At 40.2% G+C, this 20,557-nt stretch overlaps 1 protein-coding gene across 1 annotated transcript in view; it reads left to right on the top strand.

The window, feature by feature from the left end:
* Window positions 1–20,557, top strand: part of uvrag (UV radiation resistance associated gene) — a 93,916-nt gene that overhangs the window by 50,373 nt on the left and 22,986 nt on the right. The window contains exon 13 of the mRNA XM_073479456.1: window positions 4,330–4,405. Coding sequence (XP_073335557.1) covers window positions 4,330–4,405 — 76 coding nt within the window. The remainder of the gene's footprint in view (window positions 1–4,329; window positions 4,406–20,557) is intronic.

Here is a 20,557-nt window from a genome sequence, read left to right as displayed (position 1 = left end):
GGTAATTTTTTTATGAGACGAGGGGGAAGAAAGTGACAGATTTACTTCTGCTCTCAACCCACTGTCATTTCTTTTTCATCTGTTTGTCCAGTGCACACAGAGTTGAATATTAGCTAAATGAAAGCAGATTTCATGTTTCAGTAATCAGCCGTTTAGATGGACGCGAAAGCGAGTGGGTGTGTTGATTACGGCGCCTGTCATCTTCAGTTTGCTGTGTTGGTTTCACGGACACGACCCTTCAACAGAGCTGCCACTGTGGGGAGCAGTAGAGGGATGTGCTGACGGAAGAAACAGCCTGATTAAGGAAAGTGAAGAAATCTGAGCAGGACTGCTGAGATAGAGATGATTTGATTTGATTTGTATGTACAACAAAATTAAACAAAAGAACCAAGGGCATTGTGCATGAGGTAAAAAAAAATTGCAGGCACGACCTCGTTTGCAACAACACAAAAAACAAATAGTTACAAGCCAGTGGGAAAGGACAATTAGTGCCACAAATGGTCCTCCTCCTGCCTGTGTGTGAATCTCTCTGGTTTGTGTCTGTTTATTCTGGACCCTCCATCCTGATGGACAGACATGGTACTGATTTTGGCCTCCATATTCCTCCAGGATTGTAATTTATTTCATCCTGTTCAGTGTAGAGGACTGCATAAGTTTATGCTGCTGCCACTGGCTGAGTGATTAAAAATGGCGTTGTGTGTCCTCGTGCTCTTCTGTTCCTTATGTCTCTGCCAGACACACACCACTTACATTTTACTGTTGTAGCAGACATGATAGCAGTAGCTATCTGTCCACAAGGTCACAGCTGAGTTGGTGACTTTTTGGACAGCGAAATTAATTATTTCGAAGTGCTTTATATTATTTTAATGTGACTTTTGCATTGTATGCCTAATCTACATCGTTTATGCTTCCTCTGAGCACTCTCCTGTTCATGTCTCATTTGAAAAGTGTCTTAATCTCAGTGGGACAAAGCTGGACAGATTAGATAATGTATAAAATAATAAAACTGAACCACAGACTCTTTTGGTGCCCCCTCCCTTCCCTCCGTCCTCAGACTTCCTCCCTCAATCCTCCCTGCTGGTGTGTAATAATATATTTAACTTTACTGGACGTCCCCGGGAGGAATTCCTGGTGTTTGGTGAACCGGAGTCTCTCCAGTGTGATTTCAGACACAGCGGACAGCAGTCATTAATCACTTCACTGTGACGGAGCCTGTGTGTGTTCATGTGTTTGCATGTGTGTGTTGGAAGTGGCTCTGTTTTCCTTCTCATGCGTGTTCATCAGCAAACAAATCCTATCTGTTCGTGGGGAAGTGATATTGGAAATGCCAGCGGTGCGACGGGAATGCCTGTTTTGTTGTTCTTCCTCTCTCTGTTCGTTATTTCCTATTGCTGAGATATGTCCTCTGGCATGTCGCATTCTCCCCAGGGCCCTGGCTGCATGTCGGGAATATGGAGGGCCAAAATGTGGCTGGCTGTGTGGCCCTCAGGCTACGGCGTCTCACTTTTTACTCACCAGTCTTCATGGCAACATCCTGTTAGCATTCACTCAAGGGCTGGAATGATCTCCATCTGTTAAGGGTTTACTTCTTTAACTTCCCAGAGTTGCAGTGCAATGTGTGAGTGAGGAGGTGTTTACATTGAACACTAAATCAGAATGTTGTCTGAGACCTTCAGACAGACTCAGATATGAGTAGGAGAAAACAAACTTGATTGATTAAAGCCAAATAAAAGAAATAAAGACCTCATGTTGTAAGTCCTCAGGCAAGTTCACGTTATCAAGAGCAAATGCTTTTACAGCTGAAACACTGAAACATGGGTGTCATCTAAGATTTGTCCTCAGAGCATCGAGATATAAGTAAAATGTGGCCTTCAACATGCCACAAGTTGTGAACATAATCTCAGTTGGCAGTAGCGTCCGGACGAAGAGGTGGTGAAGAGCCCCATAGCTGCTCTCACAGGATTAACAAAAGACCGTGACCCAGTCCCCGGGGGGCACACACACGCACAGGACGCCGGATGCACAAGTACACACACATGTGCAAAGCATTCAACACATGTCTGCACATACTGTACAGCATGAACACATGAGAAAACGAATCTGCTGCTTCTGGCAGCTCTGTCCTATAATAACAGAGACACGTGTCTTATGGAATTAGTCACATATATATTTGTCGCTTAGATATAGCTCTTTAAAATGATATAGATGCGTGTTAAATTAATTATTTGTTCCAAGACTCCCATTAAGGATCCTTGATTCCCCCTTCAGTTTAATGTATTTATGATAAAGTAGCCAAATCAATCAAAATATTGTGTCAAAATACCCTTAAAATTAGAGGTGATTTTCAAATCTAAATCGAAAAATGATTGAAATGATCTTTCAATTGTTATCATCGACATGAAAAAAAGGATCAGTGATTCTCCCAGTGTTTTATTTGTCTCTGCGCCCCTGCCTACTTACGTGTGTCTGAAGGAAAGAAACACTAGCTTACTAGTAGCCTGCTGCTGCGCTTGCAAAAACGTATCCTGTTTGCATGAAGACGATCAACCCTCTGGTACATCGGAGATGTTCGGGTCTATTTTTCTTTTTCAGAGATCCTCAATTGATTCGTTTGTGAAGAGGGTTCACTCCGGACAGATTCCAGAAACCCAACTTTGCAACAAACTTACTTTCATAATTTTTTTTACTGAAATATTTGTTTCTTTTGTTTTTTACTGTTGAATCCATGAAGGCTCGTATTTTTTGTTGAACTCTAGAATCTTTATTTTTGGTGAATATTGTTTGAACTGACCGAACCCTAACCTGCAAAATGCCACTGGGATAGAGTCAAATTGCTGATGCAAAATATCCCTATCTTTTTAATGAAGAATTTGTAAATGTAAATGACAGTTGACGGTTTTATCAGGCCATAAAACCAATTAACTGTTGATCTTTACAAAGCTGGATGTCATAGTCTAACAGTGGCATAGCCATCAATGCTTAAAAAAAATGTTATAAATAGAAAATAAAATTGTGGATTTGGAGTTTTGTGACGCCTCCTAAAATAGCTTTTACAGACCTAACTGCAGTAACAAAATGCATCACTGTCACATCAAAGACCAATAGCTCACTCATATAAATGAGATTGTGCAAATAATTATCATTTATAGAAGTTGCTGTAAAACCGACTTTCGCAAGAAGAAAAAAAAGCTACAGCTGTTGATGTGCATACCCCATGGATGCTGTGTCTGTGTGTACTGTATGACAGTACTTAGCCGTGGTAACATCTCAGGTGTGTGTGGTCTGATTTTTGTTATTACAAAGACCAGATGTCAACCTCTAAAATGAAGTCGTCTTCCCTCCCAGTTCTGTGAAAGCACTATGTCAGTGTTTGAGAGAGAGGTTAAGAGGGATTAGGTTTAGGTTACTCTGAATGTTAAGGTGAAGCATTTAGAGATGGAGTTAAGATAGGGCTCAGACATGAATGTAGATAACAGAGGTCATCACCAGTGTGTTGATGCAAACAGATGTGTGTGTGCGTGTGCATCTGCGTGTGCGCGTGTGTATTTGTCAGACCAAAGCCCTTCCCAGTTCATGGAGCTGGTTTCCCGAAATTCCGTATCCTCCTCAGCGGGAGATGAGCAGACATAAGCACATAATGACAGGAAGGGATGAGTCCTGCCTTAAGTCCCCAGTAGCAAATAGAATTTTTCAGTATTCTCCCCTCTCTATACAGAAATCTTCCCCGTCCTTTATGAGCACTCCCTGTGCAGTCCTAACTCAGACATCTGACTGGCACCACTGGGACTTTCCCACCATGCTGAAAGGAAAAGCTCGCTTTGTTGTTTTGTAGAAGCGGATGGACAGGCTGTTTGGACGCCTCAGCTCATGTTTGATATTTCAGTTTAACAAGGTACAGAGGTGGCATCTGAGGGACGGGATCAGAGATCTAGACCCAGCTTCTTCAACCATCTGCAAGAGTTACCAACTGTAAACGCTGTTGGCTACATGAGCGACACCTTTCCATAACGGATGAATTCATTGCCTGCTGCAGAGCCAAAGAGCAACAGTTGTCTGAATCCCTCACAGTAGAATTAATAAAAAATAAATCCCCTTTTAATCCCCCCATCCTTTACTGACAGTTTCACATGGGTAGACCTACAGTATATTGTGATATGTAGTATGGATATAATGCTGCTGTAAGCTTTACTGTGCCCAGTTGGCTTGTGAGTTTATGTTTGGAGGGTTTTAACACCATTGTTTCTAGACTCGGTTGGTAGTGGATCAAGTGGGATAAATCACTTGCTCCCATGTAACACCATGTTTGTCTTTTTCTCCTGTCTTCTACAGATTCCCTTTATACTCCAGAGGAGAGCGCTTTCATTTTCAATATGCTGTCTACCTTCTCAACAAGAACATTGCACAGGTAATATATAAACACACATAGAATTCACACATTTTTGGAGCCAACACATTCTTTGAGAAAGGAAAGTGTTTAAACGGGAACTTTGCCGATTTTCAACCAGCTTTGTATGACTACACTGTTGCCTTTGAAGGAGCAACATGAAATGAATCTATGTGTGCTGGTGACATTTGGCACACAAGTCAAATTAATGCTCTTTCTCTCTCCGTCTCTCTTAACACAACACCTCAGGAGAGGGTTGCACTCTTGACCTATCCGTGCTTATTAAAGTACACCTAATGTGTTGACCTGGGTTACTCCCTTCATTCACCCCTCAGACGTTTAGCACTGACTTTTAACAATTTGCATTCCATTGCCTGTTTTCCTCCTCATCCAGGCAGGAATTAAGGGCCTCCTCACTGAAGAATACAGGGCAATTAGCACTAGCAGGTGGCTGACTTCAAACCACTGCACTTTGGGAGGCTTTATTGCTAATACAAGACCACAAGCCGCTAGGGTTATCCAAGTCTGCCATCTTCCCCCCAGAGTCTGAGATTAAGAAAATAATCCAGATAAGAAAACATTTCAAATAGCAAGTGATGATAAGTGGCATCTGAAACAACCAGCTACAAAGTGGCCAGTTGTTCTTTGAAAGAAGTCTCGTTGGATAGAGTTTGTCATGTGTCAAATAATGTGTGTGTGATGAGTCCAAAATGAACGCCATTATTCTAGGTTGATACTGTCTTGTACATTGTTAGTTCAGTGCTCATTGTTGAGTAATGCCAAACTGTAATCTGTAATGTTTTACATCATGTTAAATGAAGTCAATTTTATTGATATAGCCCAGTATCACGGATAACATATTTGCCGCAATGATATTTAAAATCTGAACCGCACAAGCTCTATCTTTAGACAGGGTCTCTGTAGGTACTTAAATAGCTGCACTCACCTGTTGGCAAAATGTACATTTACCTGACGCACTCTAATTACCATATTCCTACATAAAACCTACCTAGTCACGCAACCACATTTATACTACTTACCTTTACTTAGCGGCAATGCTGAATAAATTTGTCTTAAATTTGGTTTAAAATGATCTTGAAAAGATCTTAAAAAGCATTCAGTTTTAAGTGTCTGATACATATAGACACCCTGCTTAGACCCTCGAATCAGAGAAAAACTCCCCAAAAACCATGTTAAATGGGCAAAAAAATCTAAGAAACATTAGGAAGAGTAGTGATCCCTTTGCCAGCACAGAATAGATGTTGTGGGTATTACTATTATAACAACACACACACACACACACACACACACACACACACACACACACAGCATCAATGTTTAACCCTAACATATGGATGCAGACATGCATTTGCACTATTGTGACCTCTAACAAAAACTTTGAAGACCTGGCAAAAGTTTTTCAGCGTAAATCCAAGAATTTTTTTACCTTTGCTCACATAACCCAGAAGTTGAACATATGGTACTTTTCCGTGACATTCGTTTTAGTGTGCGAGGAAACAAGTGATCTGTAGGCTAACTTTAAAAGTATCTTACTGTGATAGTGTAAAAGGAAAAGATAAAGTAAAATATAGGCTACTTTGTTTCTAAACCCAAATATTCAGACTTTACCATATTCAGCATCAAGGAGAGACAGATTTTTATGTGCCCGACACTATATAATCTTTTTCACATGTAGAAAACTTGGCATGCATTCATCTCAATGCATATTCCTACCTTTCAACTTGCATAACCCCCACCCATAATCCTTTTTATCAAAGCCACACATCATGATCTAAGCTTTCTGAGATATCTGTTTCAGGAATCTTGACCATGTGGTGCCATCACATGTAGAACTGCATGCTCACTCTTGCTGAAAGTTTCATTAGAATACTGATTGAAGGCACATGTAAGTGTCTTGAGGGGGAAAATTGTTTATCTGGGTTTGTTTCCTCACAATAAAATCTAAAATAATATTTTTGAATGTGTTGTGTCAGAATGGTGCAGTGAGGCATGGCGAGACTGTTACTAAAGTAGGACATATTCTCAAAAGATGCAAAAAAAAAAAAAAAAATGATATGCATGGAACTTCAAACAAATCTGACCCACAGCAGATGACAAATGAGATCCAGACAGCAGCATATTTTCACCTGTGTCCATTATACCAATACAGAAAGATATAAAGTCAAGGTTTTGAAACCAGGTGTGAACCATCAGGGCGGCATGTGAGAAGTGCATTAGAACTTTTTAAGAGCAATCTGTGGAATGATGAGTTGTTAAATGAAAGCATGCTTCTGTCTATTATGAGTGAATACGTAACATCTGTGGAGGTTTCAATCGATCTCATTGACTGATTGATGCCTGGCAAACTAACTGTAGCCCATACACATAGAAATAAAAAATCTTCATTATACTGTACCATCTAAAGCCAACATTCTGAGCTTTAAACAGCTTGGTAGAGCATCAGTATTTTTACAGGATGAAATTTCAGATTTTATTCAAAGTCGTGTCTAACACATCCCATGTGTGCCTCACGACATCCACGTTAAGGATGAGTTATCAGGTTGACTACAAAACCAGCTCCATGTGATAGTGATAATAGACCATTGTTTCAAACCTCAAGAAGTGGTAAACATGTCACTGTTGATAAAGTGAGAACCCATCACAAACAGAGCTCCCCCGCACCATTTTGCTTAGGTGTCTGCACGCTGCATTAAACGCTGTGAGTCTGATCTTACAGTTTCTTTGGATCTTACACATTCGAGCTTTGTAAGTTAAGGCTGGGAAAAGTGTGAAGCAACAGATCTCTTTCATGCTACATATACATTCTCCCTTTAAATCTAATTAGGATTCCTTAACCTTGTCATACTCAACTGCTTTATCAGTGAGACTTTGTTTCACTCCTGCTCTGCTGTATGTTTCTTGTTAATTTATTGGGGCTTTTATTAGGGAATGGTTGCTTTACTGACCCTGACACATTAAAACTGGATCCTCTACTGTTACCAACAGATAGTATTTTAGTCACAGCAGACAGTTATTATTTAGTTTGTGGTTTTTGAATTTTCTTTGTATCTTTTAATGAGCCAGGCCATTGCACAGCTTGTTCAGTGTCTGGCTCTGTATACAAAGCAGAGGTCTGGTTTCACAGCAGACCCGACTGACTGGCTGATTGGCTGGTTTGCTGACTGGCTAGAGCCTGGGTGGGAGACATTAGCTGTCCATCTCTTATTAAATTGCCCTGTGTGACTGTGTTTGAAAGTGATACAGGGAAGCTGGCGGAGGATCAGGGCCACAGCAGGTCGACCCTGCTTTGATGTGGCGGAGGGAGAAGTTTGCTTTTATTAGGTCTTGTGTCATGAGGCCAGGGGTAAGGATGGGGAGGCTGCTTGGAGCACCCTGGATGTCAGGTGGTAACATGTTGCCACTTCAGGTTAATTTGTTTGACAAAGAGAAGCTAAGAAAGGCTCAGGAAATTGCTGGGCTCAAACCCAGCCAATCTCTCCAGCTCCTTGTTACTTCTTGTGCAATCAGTAAATTTGTGAAATCTGCAAGATCTTAGTGAATCAGTCATGTTTATGTGGGGCCATTTTTGCGAACATGCATGTTTTCTCTCCCAGTTGAACTGAAACCATAACGTGAGCGTGATTGACAGAGCATGTGACTTTCTCTCAGCTTAGCTGTTAAATGAGTGGCATCTGGCTGCTGATTTGCCCTGAAGTAGCTGGCCACAGGTATGTAACAGGGCCCAAAGTGCCCATCCGCAGGGGTGCAAAAATATTAAACCTGCCATTCCTCCATTCACAGAGACAAATTAGCCAAGTTAGTGTGGCTGACTCCAAAGGAAAACCAGGAGCCTTTTATCTGGAGGCATGCCATGTTCAGAATTTACTTACTCTCTGTGTTATCCACATGGCTATGATGTTGTGAAACAGGCATGTGGGGATGATTAGTTGACGACTGATGCTACACAAAGTCTCTAGGTTTTTAGGTGAAGGGGGTGGGCACAACAATTAGTCCTCAGTCACTAAGCTCAGTGTATCATATTTTGTGGGCCTCAGGCACAGGAAACTTAGTATTGGGAATTAAAACACAGCAAATCTGTTGTGGCCCAACCAGGTCACCTTTGGGTTCACCTTTATTTCTGTCTACTGGGGAAAGTCGCCTGCAGTCTCCCCCCTTCCAAGTCTCAGACCAATTTTACAGCACAATCTGCAGGCAGAGTGCCATTCTGGTGGTCTGGAGCATACGTCAGAGCGCCTGCTGCCATTAAGAGCGGCAACTGTGGCTCCATAAAATACGGCAATGAGTCATGGGGGAGCCTACTGTGTTTAGTGGTTAGTGGAGGTGGCAGTAAGCGGAACAGGAGCTGGTTGGTTGGAGGTATTCGTGGTGAAGGTTTTTGGAAATGATGTAGGCTCTCTAGCAAGAAATTTAGCTTAAAATGACAATAATAATGAACAAAAGTAGGTCTTTCCCCCAGGACTCATGTAAGTGGTAGATAGAGTGTGGTGGTCTCCTACTGTATATCAATAATTAAAAAGAGATTGTTTTAAAAATTGTTCTAACTCAAGTGTATGGTGGAGTACACCAATGGGATCACTTTCAGAGCGAAAAGACCAATACTTGTCAGACAAATCAGAGCAATGGAAACACTCACAAAACCCATCTGAACGTACAAGCCAACAACTTATTTAATACTTATTACTTAAATGTAGCATTTGTCTGCAAATTACATGTAAAAAATGTTTTTGCCTGATACTGGTATTTGGCGCTGATAGGGTCTCTGAAGTTCATTTTGTCTTTGCTCATGTCCTCTTAGACGAATGCCAGGGTAATTAGATAAGATAAGATGCACATTTATTGGTCCCAAATGAAATTGCAAAAATATAATTTTCAGTAATCTCAACTTTAGCATGTTGGCTTGGATACAATATAACAAGAATATAGCCATTTTACTTCACTGATACCACCGTTTTGCCGATGTGTAACTAAAACTGGTTGGAGAGCAGTCTCTGTTAGTTGTCTTGAAAAAAGAATATGGAAATATATTGTACATGGCATTAGGCTAACTGAGACGACTGTAAGCAAATACCTCGTCCTATCTTCTGTCCACTCTTGCTCTTTTCTCACCCATTTCTTTAATTCCACATATTCCAGATTTGAGGCACCTCCTTCAGCTCTTCACCTCTGTGACAAAGCTTGTGACTCAGTCAAAAGAGATACGACATAGTCTTGGCATAGCCCCTCGCGGCCATTAGCTCATGTAATTGTGCTTCGATAAAAACCATATGACCTGAGCAAAAACATGCAAAAAGTGAACATTACACAGCTCCCCTCCACCTCAGAGCAATTTTCAAGACTGTTAAAATTCCCCAGTGTAAACTATCTCCACGTATTACTTATATTATGTATAGTATAGTATTATTTCCTTTCTTCTTTAATGTGAATGGTGGAGATGGTTCACGGTCTACAACTGGGTTTTGACTCCCTTTATTGAAACAATGGGCGTACCATATTTGCACACGAACTCAGTTTTTCCACAGTTGATATTCCTGTCAGCAGTTTTGTGTTTACTTTCTGTCCGTCCACAAGCCTGTGAATCAGACATGGCTGTGTACAATGAGTGATTGCATAATGTCAAATATAGGATATCAAAATATGTGCTTTGATCTTCCTAGTTTGATTTATGCACATTGTAACTTGACAGGACTCTAATTTTGATTCCTTTTGTCACATGTTTTGTAAACATCAGTTCTATTTAAATCTTAACAGGACTGAAAGTTATTGACAGTTATAATGAATCAGATCCTACATCAATGGTAAAAAACAAAAAATGATACTTGACAAATATCCATTATTTGTTCTCTAACTTTACAGTTCTGCTCTCTCTTGTCATATTTACAGTATTTATTACTATTCTTCACTCCTCTCTCGCTTGAATGCCCTTGAAAAAGATCAGAAACTGGAGCTTCAGCCTATTTCTCAGCGGGATTTTTCCGAGAATTGGAACACTTTTAGACAAAACTATTCCAGGTTTCCCCTCAGAAGCCTGTTGGTCTTACTCTGTTCGTCCAGCTGAGGCTTGCGGTTCGTGACTCACTTCTCGGTGCGTTCCAGAGAACGTTCCAGAAAAAAAATAAAGAAAAACAGCCAATTACATCTCCACTGTCCCCCTTGAACAACAGCATTCATTCTTCTGTCCAGCCCCCTCTGCAGAAACCTCATCTCAACAAACGGACTCCTCAATGTTCAGATATCATAATGCAGCCCACTGTACGCTGTTTGTTTACCTGAACCCTGGACCACGGTTCCCTAGGCTCGCCACCATCTCTATCCTAAGACAGACAGAGCCTGGAAGTAATCAGGCCATTTCAACCGCCTGCTGCCACTCATGGTCTTCATCCTTCCATAACAGCCACATCCGTTTTCCATTTTACTGGGATTGATATGATAAAACACATAATGGGCAGGAGAGGCAGCAGAAAATGTACTGCCAAGTTGACGTAATATACCTCACTTTCACCCTTAACAGGAAGGAAGAAAGAAGAAATGAGGCACCAAGTGAAGTTTTGTTTTAGGCCGAGCCATAAACGTGTCTGTTTTTGCTTTAGCCCGCTGAAGAATAGCCTGAATCTGTATGCTCCGAGCATCATTTCCCACATGGCCACATGCTGTACAAATGTTGGATAATCATCCCCTTACATCTAATAGAGGATAAGTCAAAGACCCTGCGTCTGACAATGTGTTTTGCATTTGAACGCCATTAAGGTGCCACTTTTAACAAGATGTCTGTACTCTGCTGACAGTAAAGAGCACTTCATTAGTGTACTGTATTATCGCATTTCAAGCGAGAAATTATATTTGGCAGGTTATAAGTAGGTTAAATTGAGAGTTGTATTGTGAGATTGTTAACAGCCTGACAGGAGCAGAGACAGAAGGCTGATGGCCGTCTGCTCTCCCTGTCTGGTGATTGATGCAAGAGGGAGGAGAGAAGGGGGAAGCCACTATTTTAAGAGTACTGGCCTTAAAGATATAACATGCAAGAATTCTGAATTAAAATGTCTATAGGCATTTGTTATATATTTTGTTGAGTTGTGTATTGACGTTATCCCAAATATTTCTACCAATGTTCAAACCCAAAGAAATCCACAAGCGTGTCACTATAATGAGAGTGAGGAAGGAAGTCAACGAACAAGGCTAAACCTAACATCAATAACACTTTCATACATTACCTTGTCTGTAAACATTTGTGCCTGAGTGACGTCAGATGGTTATTCATCAGCATTGGTTGGTGTTTAACAAGGTGTTCACTACCAGAGGTAATTGGGATAATTTGTGTTAATTTGCATTACTACTGTGAGTGTTTATTTGCCCCCCAAACAGCCAGACTACTTTACTTTACATTAGCCATAAGCTAGTGTAAGCTAGGGTGAGTGTGTCTATGTGCTTGAATTTAGGTCAACTCTCAATAAAACTCAGCTCTTACCAGAGACTCTGGTTCTCTCTCCCTTTTTTCCCTCCACTCCTCTTTTAAACATTAGTTGATTAAGTAAATTACACTATCCAATTCTAGTCAGCAGTCAACATCATGGTACATAAACACCCGATAACGGAGGTCATACCCACTGTTGCAGTCAGGCTGATAAAAGTGAAAATGAATCCACTTTTAATCCCAAAAGATAAAAAAATCTGAGCTCTATTCTCATTGGTACCCAGCTCCGGATCACAGCAGAATCCGTTTGTGTTCGTTCTTCCAGAAGGTCAGGCTCCTCACCTGACGCTCTCCTCCAGGGCTGGCCACCTTTGAGCAGCTGTTGCTCTCCTCACAACACACTCGGCCAGCACCTTTTGTTTTGGTTTGAATCCGAGACCCCAGCGGCAGAAATGGCATACTGTGGGTTGAAGATGAGATCTATTAAAAGGTTGCAGTGTGAAGCCTGCTGTGCCGTGTTATCTAATTTGAACTGTACATTGTATGTATTGGACAGATGCTATCTAAATATGATTATGATAATATGAGTGTTTTGTTTGCACTAAATATTGCAGATTATAGGTGAATTATCCCCACATATAATAGTGTGTTTTTAAATCCGCCCTTTAACTGCAGTATATGCACTTGTATGTCTTCAAATTTTCATAATAAGCTAGAAGAAGCAATATATAATGGTGAAAGTAATAATTGAACTGATACATGTTTCTAAATCTGAGTAAGGAGTAACCTGTGGTTTATGTGTCTTGGCCCAGGCCAGGCAGGAGATGTGTGAAGAGAAACTTGACCAGCTGCCTGCACTGCAACAGGAAGAACCGCTACTGAGAAATTACATTTAGATAAGAACTGTTTTTCTGCTCTGAAGAAACAGCCTGTAGGGGAAAAAGCTCCCAGTGGTTAAGTCGTCCTGTGGTTCTCTGAAACTCCTTGTTCAAGCTATCTATTAACCAAACCCAGGCCTCAATGTACACCTCTCTATGCCCATGGGTTTTCATAGCCTTACTGTGTGGTCCCTGTTTTCCATCACAAACTTTTGTTGGTAGCTACAGCTTGCATCCAGTGCCACTTCTTGGCCAGATTGTGTTGTTGGTGGGACCCTTTTTTTTACGACCAGAATTAGGAGCACCCTTTTCCATAAACAGATATTCACCATATACTGCTATATAAGGGAGATTGTGGAAATGTGGGAGTGTGTCTGATGCGCCTTGCCCACAAAGGCCTTAACTGCCCTGCAAGTTCTGTTTTTGATAAGAACGAAGTGTGGAAGTAATTGATGGTCCTTTCCTGACCAGTACAATGGAGAGGGTGGTCTTTGTAGTCCGTCGGCCAGAAGTTGCGATTTATAAGCAGGTCTCAGACCGCAGTTGTAAGTGTATGTCACTGTTCTGTGGTTTCCAGCCTTGGGCGTGTGTACGTAGTGAGGCCGTCAGTGCGCTGCGATTATGCCTGCGCCTCAGGGTTTTATGGGAATTCCTCTGGACAGCCACCTATGACTTTATGAAACACTTAAATTCGTCTAATTGAATTTCCACATTTCGTGGTTTGTAGTTCCAGGTTTGTCCATCACCGCAAAGAGGTACCAGAGGAGCTAGTTCCACTAAATATAAGGGTGAAAAGAAAATGTTAATCCTGTGTCTGTGTGTTTGAGTGTATGTGTCTACGAGAGTGAGTGATTGGAGAAAATTTCATGTGCAAAAGTATTCCGTTTTTGATATCTCTAGGCAATTAAGTCAAGCCAAAATGTTATGTTATTTGCAGAGATTGATGCGGGCAAAGATGTCAAAGGACAGAACATGACCTGTATAGATGGTGTTTTTTTTATTTCATTACATCACAATGACATTGTCCAGATCCAGAGATGATGCATTAAGTGGAACGTCTCATTTGTGTCTTCATCGTCTTTTACAATCAATCAGTGCAATCATGTTATGACCATCTTCTCAGGATAGCTTCTTCCCACAGGTCTGACTGTGGATTTTACTGGCAAAACGTTCTGAAAACGAGGGATTTTGCTGTGATTCTGGGTGTTCGGAAAGTGTTGGCTGCTCTGCTCCATCATTTACTTAATAGTGTGTCTGCAGTTTCCAGCTGGTTGGAATTTGTAGCTGAGGCCTGTTTGTTTGGAGTCTCCTGTTGTCTCACTATATACTATACCTCTGTGCTTGAGCACCAAGGCCTCTAAGGTCCCTTTACTTACAGATAGTTCAGATAAGTCTCTCTACTCCACTTAACCAGCCATGTTTCTATGGTAATATCTAAAAATGTTGGCTTAAATTAGAGGAAACTAACTGCTCGGTAGATTAAAGGAAAGAGAAAACCGCATCAGACAGTTAGTTGCATGTTAAGCATGTTATTCCTTCAATGGAGTTTATATCTCTTCTTTTGATCATAGTTATGTCATTGTGTGTTACAATCTATGCAGGTTTTGGGTCCATTCTGTTTTCTCTTGGTAAAGTCGAGAAAAACTGGACCAAGGCACACAAACGAAATAATTCTCTCTGCTTGTGGGCTGTTTTTGGCTGGGCAAGCTTACCTCCTGGGGCCCCCACCAACTTGTCATGAGAAAGGAGAGGGCAGAGACCAAGTATATTTTATGTCAGCAAGTTTAGAAAAACTTGTTTTTCTTGTTAATTCATCAAACCCTGTGTGCTGTCATATGGGTGTTTGGGAGTAGAGGTATTCCATCATGAGCTCAGGCCTTACTGTGGCTCAATGATATTAAACAGCTCTTAGAATAAAACAATGCTGGCCCCATCTGGTCAGTATTTGAAAAAATATCAGCCATGCTGGCTCTGCGTTAGTCCTTCCATCCAGTGCTTTTCCTGCTGCCATGTGGATTTCATTACAGCTCTTTGACTCCGGCCAATCGGCAGCTTTTCATGTGAATTAACTGAGCGACTGTGAACCAAAGACTTCTATCAGCGGCACTCATCATTGAGTTAAGAGAGTCGATGTCTCTTTCCCCTAATTTGGTTTTGTCAAGATAATCCCAGCATTAGTCTCTCTCTCTCTGAATGTCAGTCGCTCCAACACTCCTCTCCGTCAAATAAGGTCTCACCTCATTAGGGTAGGGTCTTTCTATCACCCCTGATGTCAGCCTCCATTACTCCGCCAGGAGGAGAGGATATGGGTGGGGTGTCTTCGCTGTCATGTCATCTTCTGTGCCATCCAGCCACAGCTATGTCTTTATTAATGACGCGTCTGTGATGAGCCCAGGCCTGTTGTCCCAGAGGCCTAATAATTGTTTTACAGTTATTGGAGAAAAGGGGCTAAGTGGCTCATGAAAGCAGCTGTTAAATAAACACCAGCTCAAGTTTAAAGAGGTGGCTGCGAGGGAGTTTTTCTTCACCTTTGAAAATAATTAGTGTAAGATATTTTCTCTGAATCCAAGTAACTTTTTTTTATATAATGTTATCAGATAACTCCAGCACAAACTTATATGATGCAGAAACGTACAAGATCTAGATAACACTTTCTAATTACCATCATTAATTTCTTTAATTTATAGTTGATAAATAGTTATTTGACTGTTTAAAAAACAACAAAATGACTTATAAACCATTTAATAAGCAATTGTTTATTGTAGAGTTGTGTTTGACATTTATAATACTTTGTAAATTCTTAATAAATACTGTGTGGTTCATCTATAAACATTATTTGGATGACCATTAAAAAAGTTGCAACTGCTGTTTATAAACCTTTACAATTCCTTAATAAATTGTTCATGAAGAATTTCATTGTTCGTCAACAGTGAAGGCTTTAGTAAGGTTTAATTAACTTTGTATAGCCGTCGTTATTAAATGGTCAATTTAAAGTGTTACCAAGAAAAATATAGTGCAAGAATAGAAAAGATTTGGCCATAAATCTTCATATACACATTCAGAATCAACATTAGCAAAGACCGCTGCCTCAGGAATTTTGACCGTTTATAAAATAAGTAACAATATAATGAGATATTTCTTTATTGGATTCAATTTCATAGGACATTCATTGCTGACGGAGTGTTGCGGCTAAAGGGTTAGCACCAGTCACACATGAGCTCATATCATAAAGTTAGAATCAGCTTGATTGCATCTCAACAGTTTTGTTTGTTGTTGCACTCCAGGTTGTTACGCACACATTATGACGCCAAACAGGCATCTCTAAAGTTTCAGTGGACAAATTACTGCCAATACTGTTCTTGTCCCCATGGAAACAGACCCTTTTTTGAATTTAAACATGCCTCAGCCAAGTCGTTGGCTCGTGCCTTTCAGAGCAATTAGGATGCTGTCCACAGAAACTGCACCCAGCCTTACCTAAGTATGCACCCAACTACAAATATAAACACAAATGCACATGTTGTAATTTTATTATGTCAGTGCATGTAATTGGCTTTTATGTGTTTGGAGTCTGAGCCTCACCACCGTTGCAACAGTCAGATTGAAGCAGTTTGGAGCACGCTTTTCTTGAGCAGAGGAGAGAGTTGTTTCTTCCCGTGGCTTTGAGAACCAAGGAGACAAAGAAGTTCACCTGTCCGTAGCAATGTTGTATATTTTCTATAGATTCTATAGAATATCAAAAATGATATAAAGGAGTTGGTTCCAGTTGACAACCGGTTCCAAATGATCTGATCCATTGGAAATGAGCCAAAGTGTGGCTTCATTTCACAAAGAAAGATGACAACACTGCTAGTTGTAATGCCCGTGAAATGATAATTTCATGTAAGGGTGGAAACACCATCAATATGCTGGAAGGAATACTGTGTATTTGACACTCTATGTACTAGTAACACTGCTTCCCAAGTGAGCAGCAGGTTTCTTTCCCACTCTGAGGATAAATATCCTTTTGTCATGAAAACATGAGTGCCACGCAGGGTTAACAGATTTTTTCTTTGACTAAGAAAAACCAAATGAAAATATCTGTTGTACAAATATTCTCTCATTTAATCAATTATAGATGATGACAGACAGACTGTTGCCGCAGGCAGCCTTTTTTCTACTGTGTTTGTACATTGTGTTCAGACTCAGAAATAATAAATCAGTTGCATTGATGTTGAAAACGTGTAGGCCTAGTGTTTTTTTCTCACAGAAATGGCGAATTAGAAATGTTTAATCTGGGAAGATTCGGACAGATAATACGATCTTATCAATTCCCATCTATATTGTCCACAGAGTTATGATTAATAAATCCAACTAATGAGAGGTGCTGTGTGAACAGTTGTTTTTATAGACTTTTATAGATTGGTAGTGTGTTGTTTCACTTGACTTTAAGGGTTTTTTTTTTTTTTTCAAAAAATTCAATAATTCTAATAAATTAAATTACTACTACTTCCTGATGAGATGACAGATGATATAATGTTCTCCAGCTAATTTTTCTCAGCTGGAAGCGGTTGGTTTATGTGAATTGGCTGTTGTAAGAGCGCCGGATTGACCCGTATTTCACTATAACCTTCAATTCAATTCAGCAGTGGCCTCCTTCCAGCTCATTAGAGAGTTAGAAACCACACATTCAACCTCACACTCTTTCCCTCATGCTGAATTAATGGAACAATCCACATAGTTGGCCACCAGAAGTGTGGAGGGAAAAAAAACCTTGACCACACAATAGCTATTTGTTCCTGTTCATCATTCTAGCTCTGCCTCTCTCTTCAAGTCCTAATCGGATTCGGCTTCTTGAGAATTAGGTCACTTATTAAAAAAGAAAATAAAACGTTCTTGTAGCCATTTATGTACCTATTCATTTAATATGAAAACCTCTGCAGCTGTTTTTTTTCGTGAGAGAAGTCAGACAAGTAGAGCTGCATGACATGCATCTCTAGTCAGAGCTAATTTTGTGCAAATGGAAATGGAAGTGAATGTTATGTATTATGTTTATTGAAATAAATATATTGCATGTTTTTTTGTTTGTTTGGCTGTAGCGCATGGAGCAGCAGCTGGAGAGGATATGTAGCAAATAAATCTAATCACTGTATCATAGGCAAACAAATGAAGAGCTGTGAGCTGTTATAGTATTATGAAGCGCAAAGTTGAGTAGATTGAACATTATGAGCTTGCATACACCAGACTAATCACAAATTACACCTCTTCATCGGATTTAAAACAAATAACGCAACAAATGTTCTATATGGGAATTTTGCCAAGAGTTTTGCAGTGCTTTGCTTTCCATGTATACAGCAGACTGCGTCTTGCAATCCACTGTGGTTTTCAAAGACCAGTCTCTGATTCTAATAAGCTATTCATTATTAGAAATGTTTTCTGTATTGGACTATGACTTTTTCAGTTTCAAACACTGTTGCCCTTTGGCAGTGCACATAAAAAAAAGTTTGAACATCCATAACACTGTGCAGGGTCACAGTTGAACAAACCCAGACGACCAGAGAATGCTCGAGGCCCTCCAAAGTAAACCGGACACAGGCTATGCTCTTCCCGTACGGTGGCAGGTTTCAATTTGATACTTGGAGCCAATGGAAGAAAAAGCCAAGAGTTTCTCTTTCTTTTGTTTATTATACCAATATGCTGTTCTTGATTATTTTTTATTTATTTTTTTTTATTTATTTTTTTTATCCCCCTTATTTTCTGAATTGGATTTTACTGCATAATTAGTTTGCATAATTGTTTGTTTGTATAATTTGTGACTGAGAGCCTGTGACTGGAGACAGTCAGTTTACCTGTCCTAATATGTTTATGACCCAAGTCATTACTGTTAGCTTTCCATTTTGGTAGCAGAGTAGCACTCGTCAATCTTACAGTTTCAAATCAGTTTCAGATTTTTTGCATCACTCAAAATTCCGGTTTAGGTTAAAGGGGAATTCTGGTATTTTTTAACCTGGGCCCTATATTTCCATGTGTTGGTGTGTAAATAATTCAATGATTCGCCTCAGTTGGCAGCCACAACACTGCTGCAATGGCTGCTATGTACTCCTTTGGGGCAACTCCGACCATCAAAGTTATACCCACTGAAAGTGCTTGTTTTTGTCACTGACTGGCTGCGGTTGTTTTTCTAAGTGTCTGTCAACATTATGGAAACAATTCCTTCAGAGAGACCTTTTTATTAAATAATAAGATCCTTTTTGTGACCAGAAAGCAGGAGGTAAGTCATTGCAGGAATACAATGGTGGAAACGTGAGTCAGAGACTTGGAGAGGAGTTTGGAGTTTGCCTGGAAGAACTGCCAGCAAGAATTTATTTCCAAAGTCATGGCTGAATATTGAACTTGTTTTGACAATCTAGATGAGGCAACAACTGTAACAACTCACCTCACAAGATTTCAGAGCACTCTACTGGAACAATTCCAAAACTGTTTTATGAAAAGTATGAATCATTTACACACCAAAACATGTAAATATAAGGCCCAGGTTTAAATCCTGGAATTCCCCTTAAGCACAATGTGTTCTTTAGTACTGTCTAGTGTGACTACATTCACTTTGAAAATGTACTTTCCTCTATTTTTTTTTAACCATATTTCACATAATCTGGATGTTTTTCTGTCTGATTTTCTCATGTAAGAGTTCTGTCTGATGCATAATGTGTGCCTTTGCCAGTGGCTCCTGGAAAGCTGAAATCAATCTCAGATCTATTCTGCGTAAGCGCAAGCAGGGTTGATCTGTCGGCTTATGACTAGGATGCCTGCTAATACTTAATATGTTCCTAACCTTATCCTGATGGCTCTATATGGCTCACACAAAAACGCACATTTACGCAGATACGCACAAAAACAATAACAAAAATCTTACAAATCTGCAGTATGCACTGTGTGCATAAATGTACAGTCAATAAACACACGTATATTGCATGTGAAACACATAGCTAAAGCCTTCCCCATGTGGATATATGAAAGACCTCTCGTTTTCTAATTTATACCTTTATCCTCGCCAACCCAAATTCCTCCACAGTGCAGTTTGATGCTGCATATTTTATCCTGGTAGAATAGCAGCGGGATCTGACTGGAAATCCCTTTGAACTCTGTGAAATATTGGAAGTCAGAGCTTTAATCTGCGGCTCTCTGGTTACTGTTTGGATAGGGCATGTAGTTGGCCAGTCAGTTGCACTGTAGTAGGCCAGCACATGGTCATTTCACTGTCATCAAGGTTGTATTCATACTTGACAAACTGTTTCTATGAAGTAAGCTGAAGGAGGTTTATACCATAATGTTATTTGCCAGATGCAAATGTTTGCAAATTTTTATGTAGTGAGGAATAGTGAGAAACAACCAAACTGAAGTTGATGTTCATCCTTCATTTCTTGTTACCACATGCTCTCACTTTTGACTTGTTGAAATGGAAAGTTAAAATAAGCAGACATTTGGGTAAGTAGCTCTCAACAATCATCACTTTGAAAGCAACACATTTGAGAGTTAGTAACTCAGACGGATGAAGAGAAATGTACACAGTTTGCCAGCCCAGGCTCTCCCTGTTACCCCAAATCCAGTGGCAATACTAATAGAAAAATCTCAGTCGTAAAGCCATCCACAAAATAAAGAGGAAACGAAAAGAAAATAATATGCCCATTCACAAGCAGTGGAAGGGAGAGAAACTGTGGGCAGCACGAGGCCAGGATAGGCACCTGCCCACAAACCATATATTCATCCTCCTCTCTGGAGTACTATTTTCCTAGGGGCCTTGTGGAAACGCTACACACATATAAAAAAAGATTTCCCCTGTAAAATACCACAACACTTTTATTCCAAATAATAAAATGAGTGTGATCAGAC

The sequence above is a fragment of the Pagrus major genome, chromosome 13 (assembly GCF_040436345.1).
Source record: "Pagrus major chromosome 13, Pma_NU_1.0".
Taxonomy (NCBI): domain Eukaryota; kingdom Metazoa; phylum Chordata; class Actinopteri; order Spariformes; family Sparidae; genus Pagrus; species Pagrus major.
Note: the sequence above shows the minus strand (reverse complement) of the source record. Positions and strands in the feature narration are given on the sequence as shown.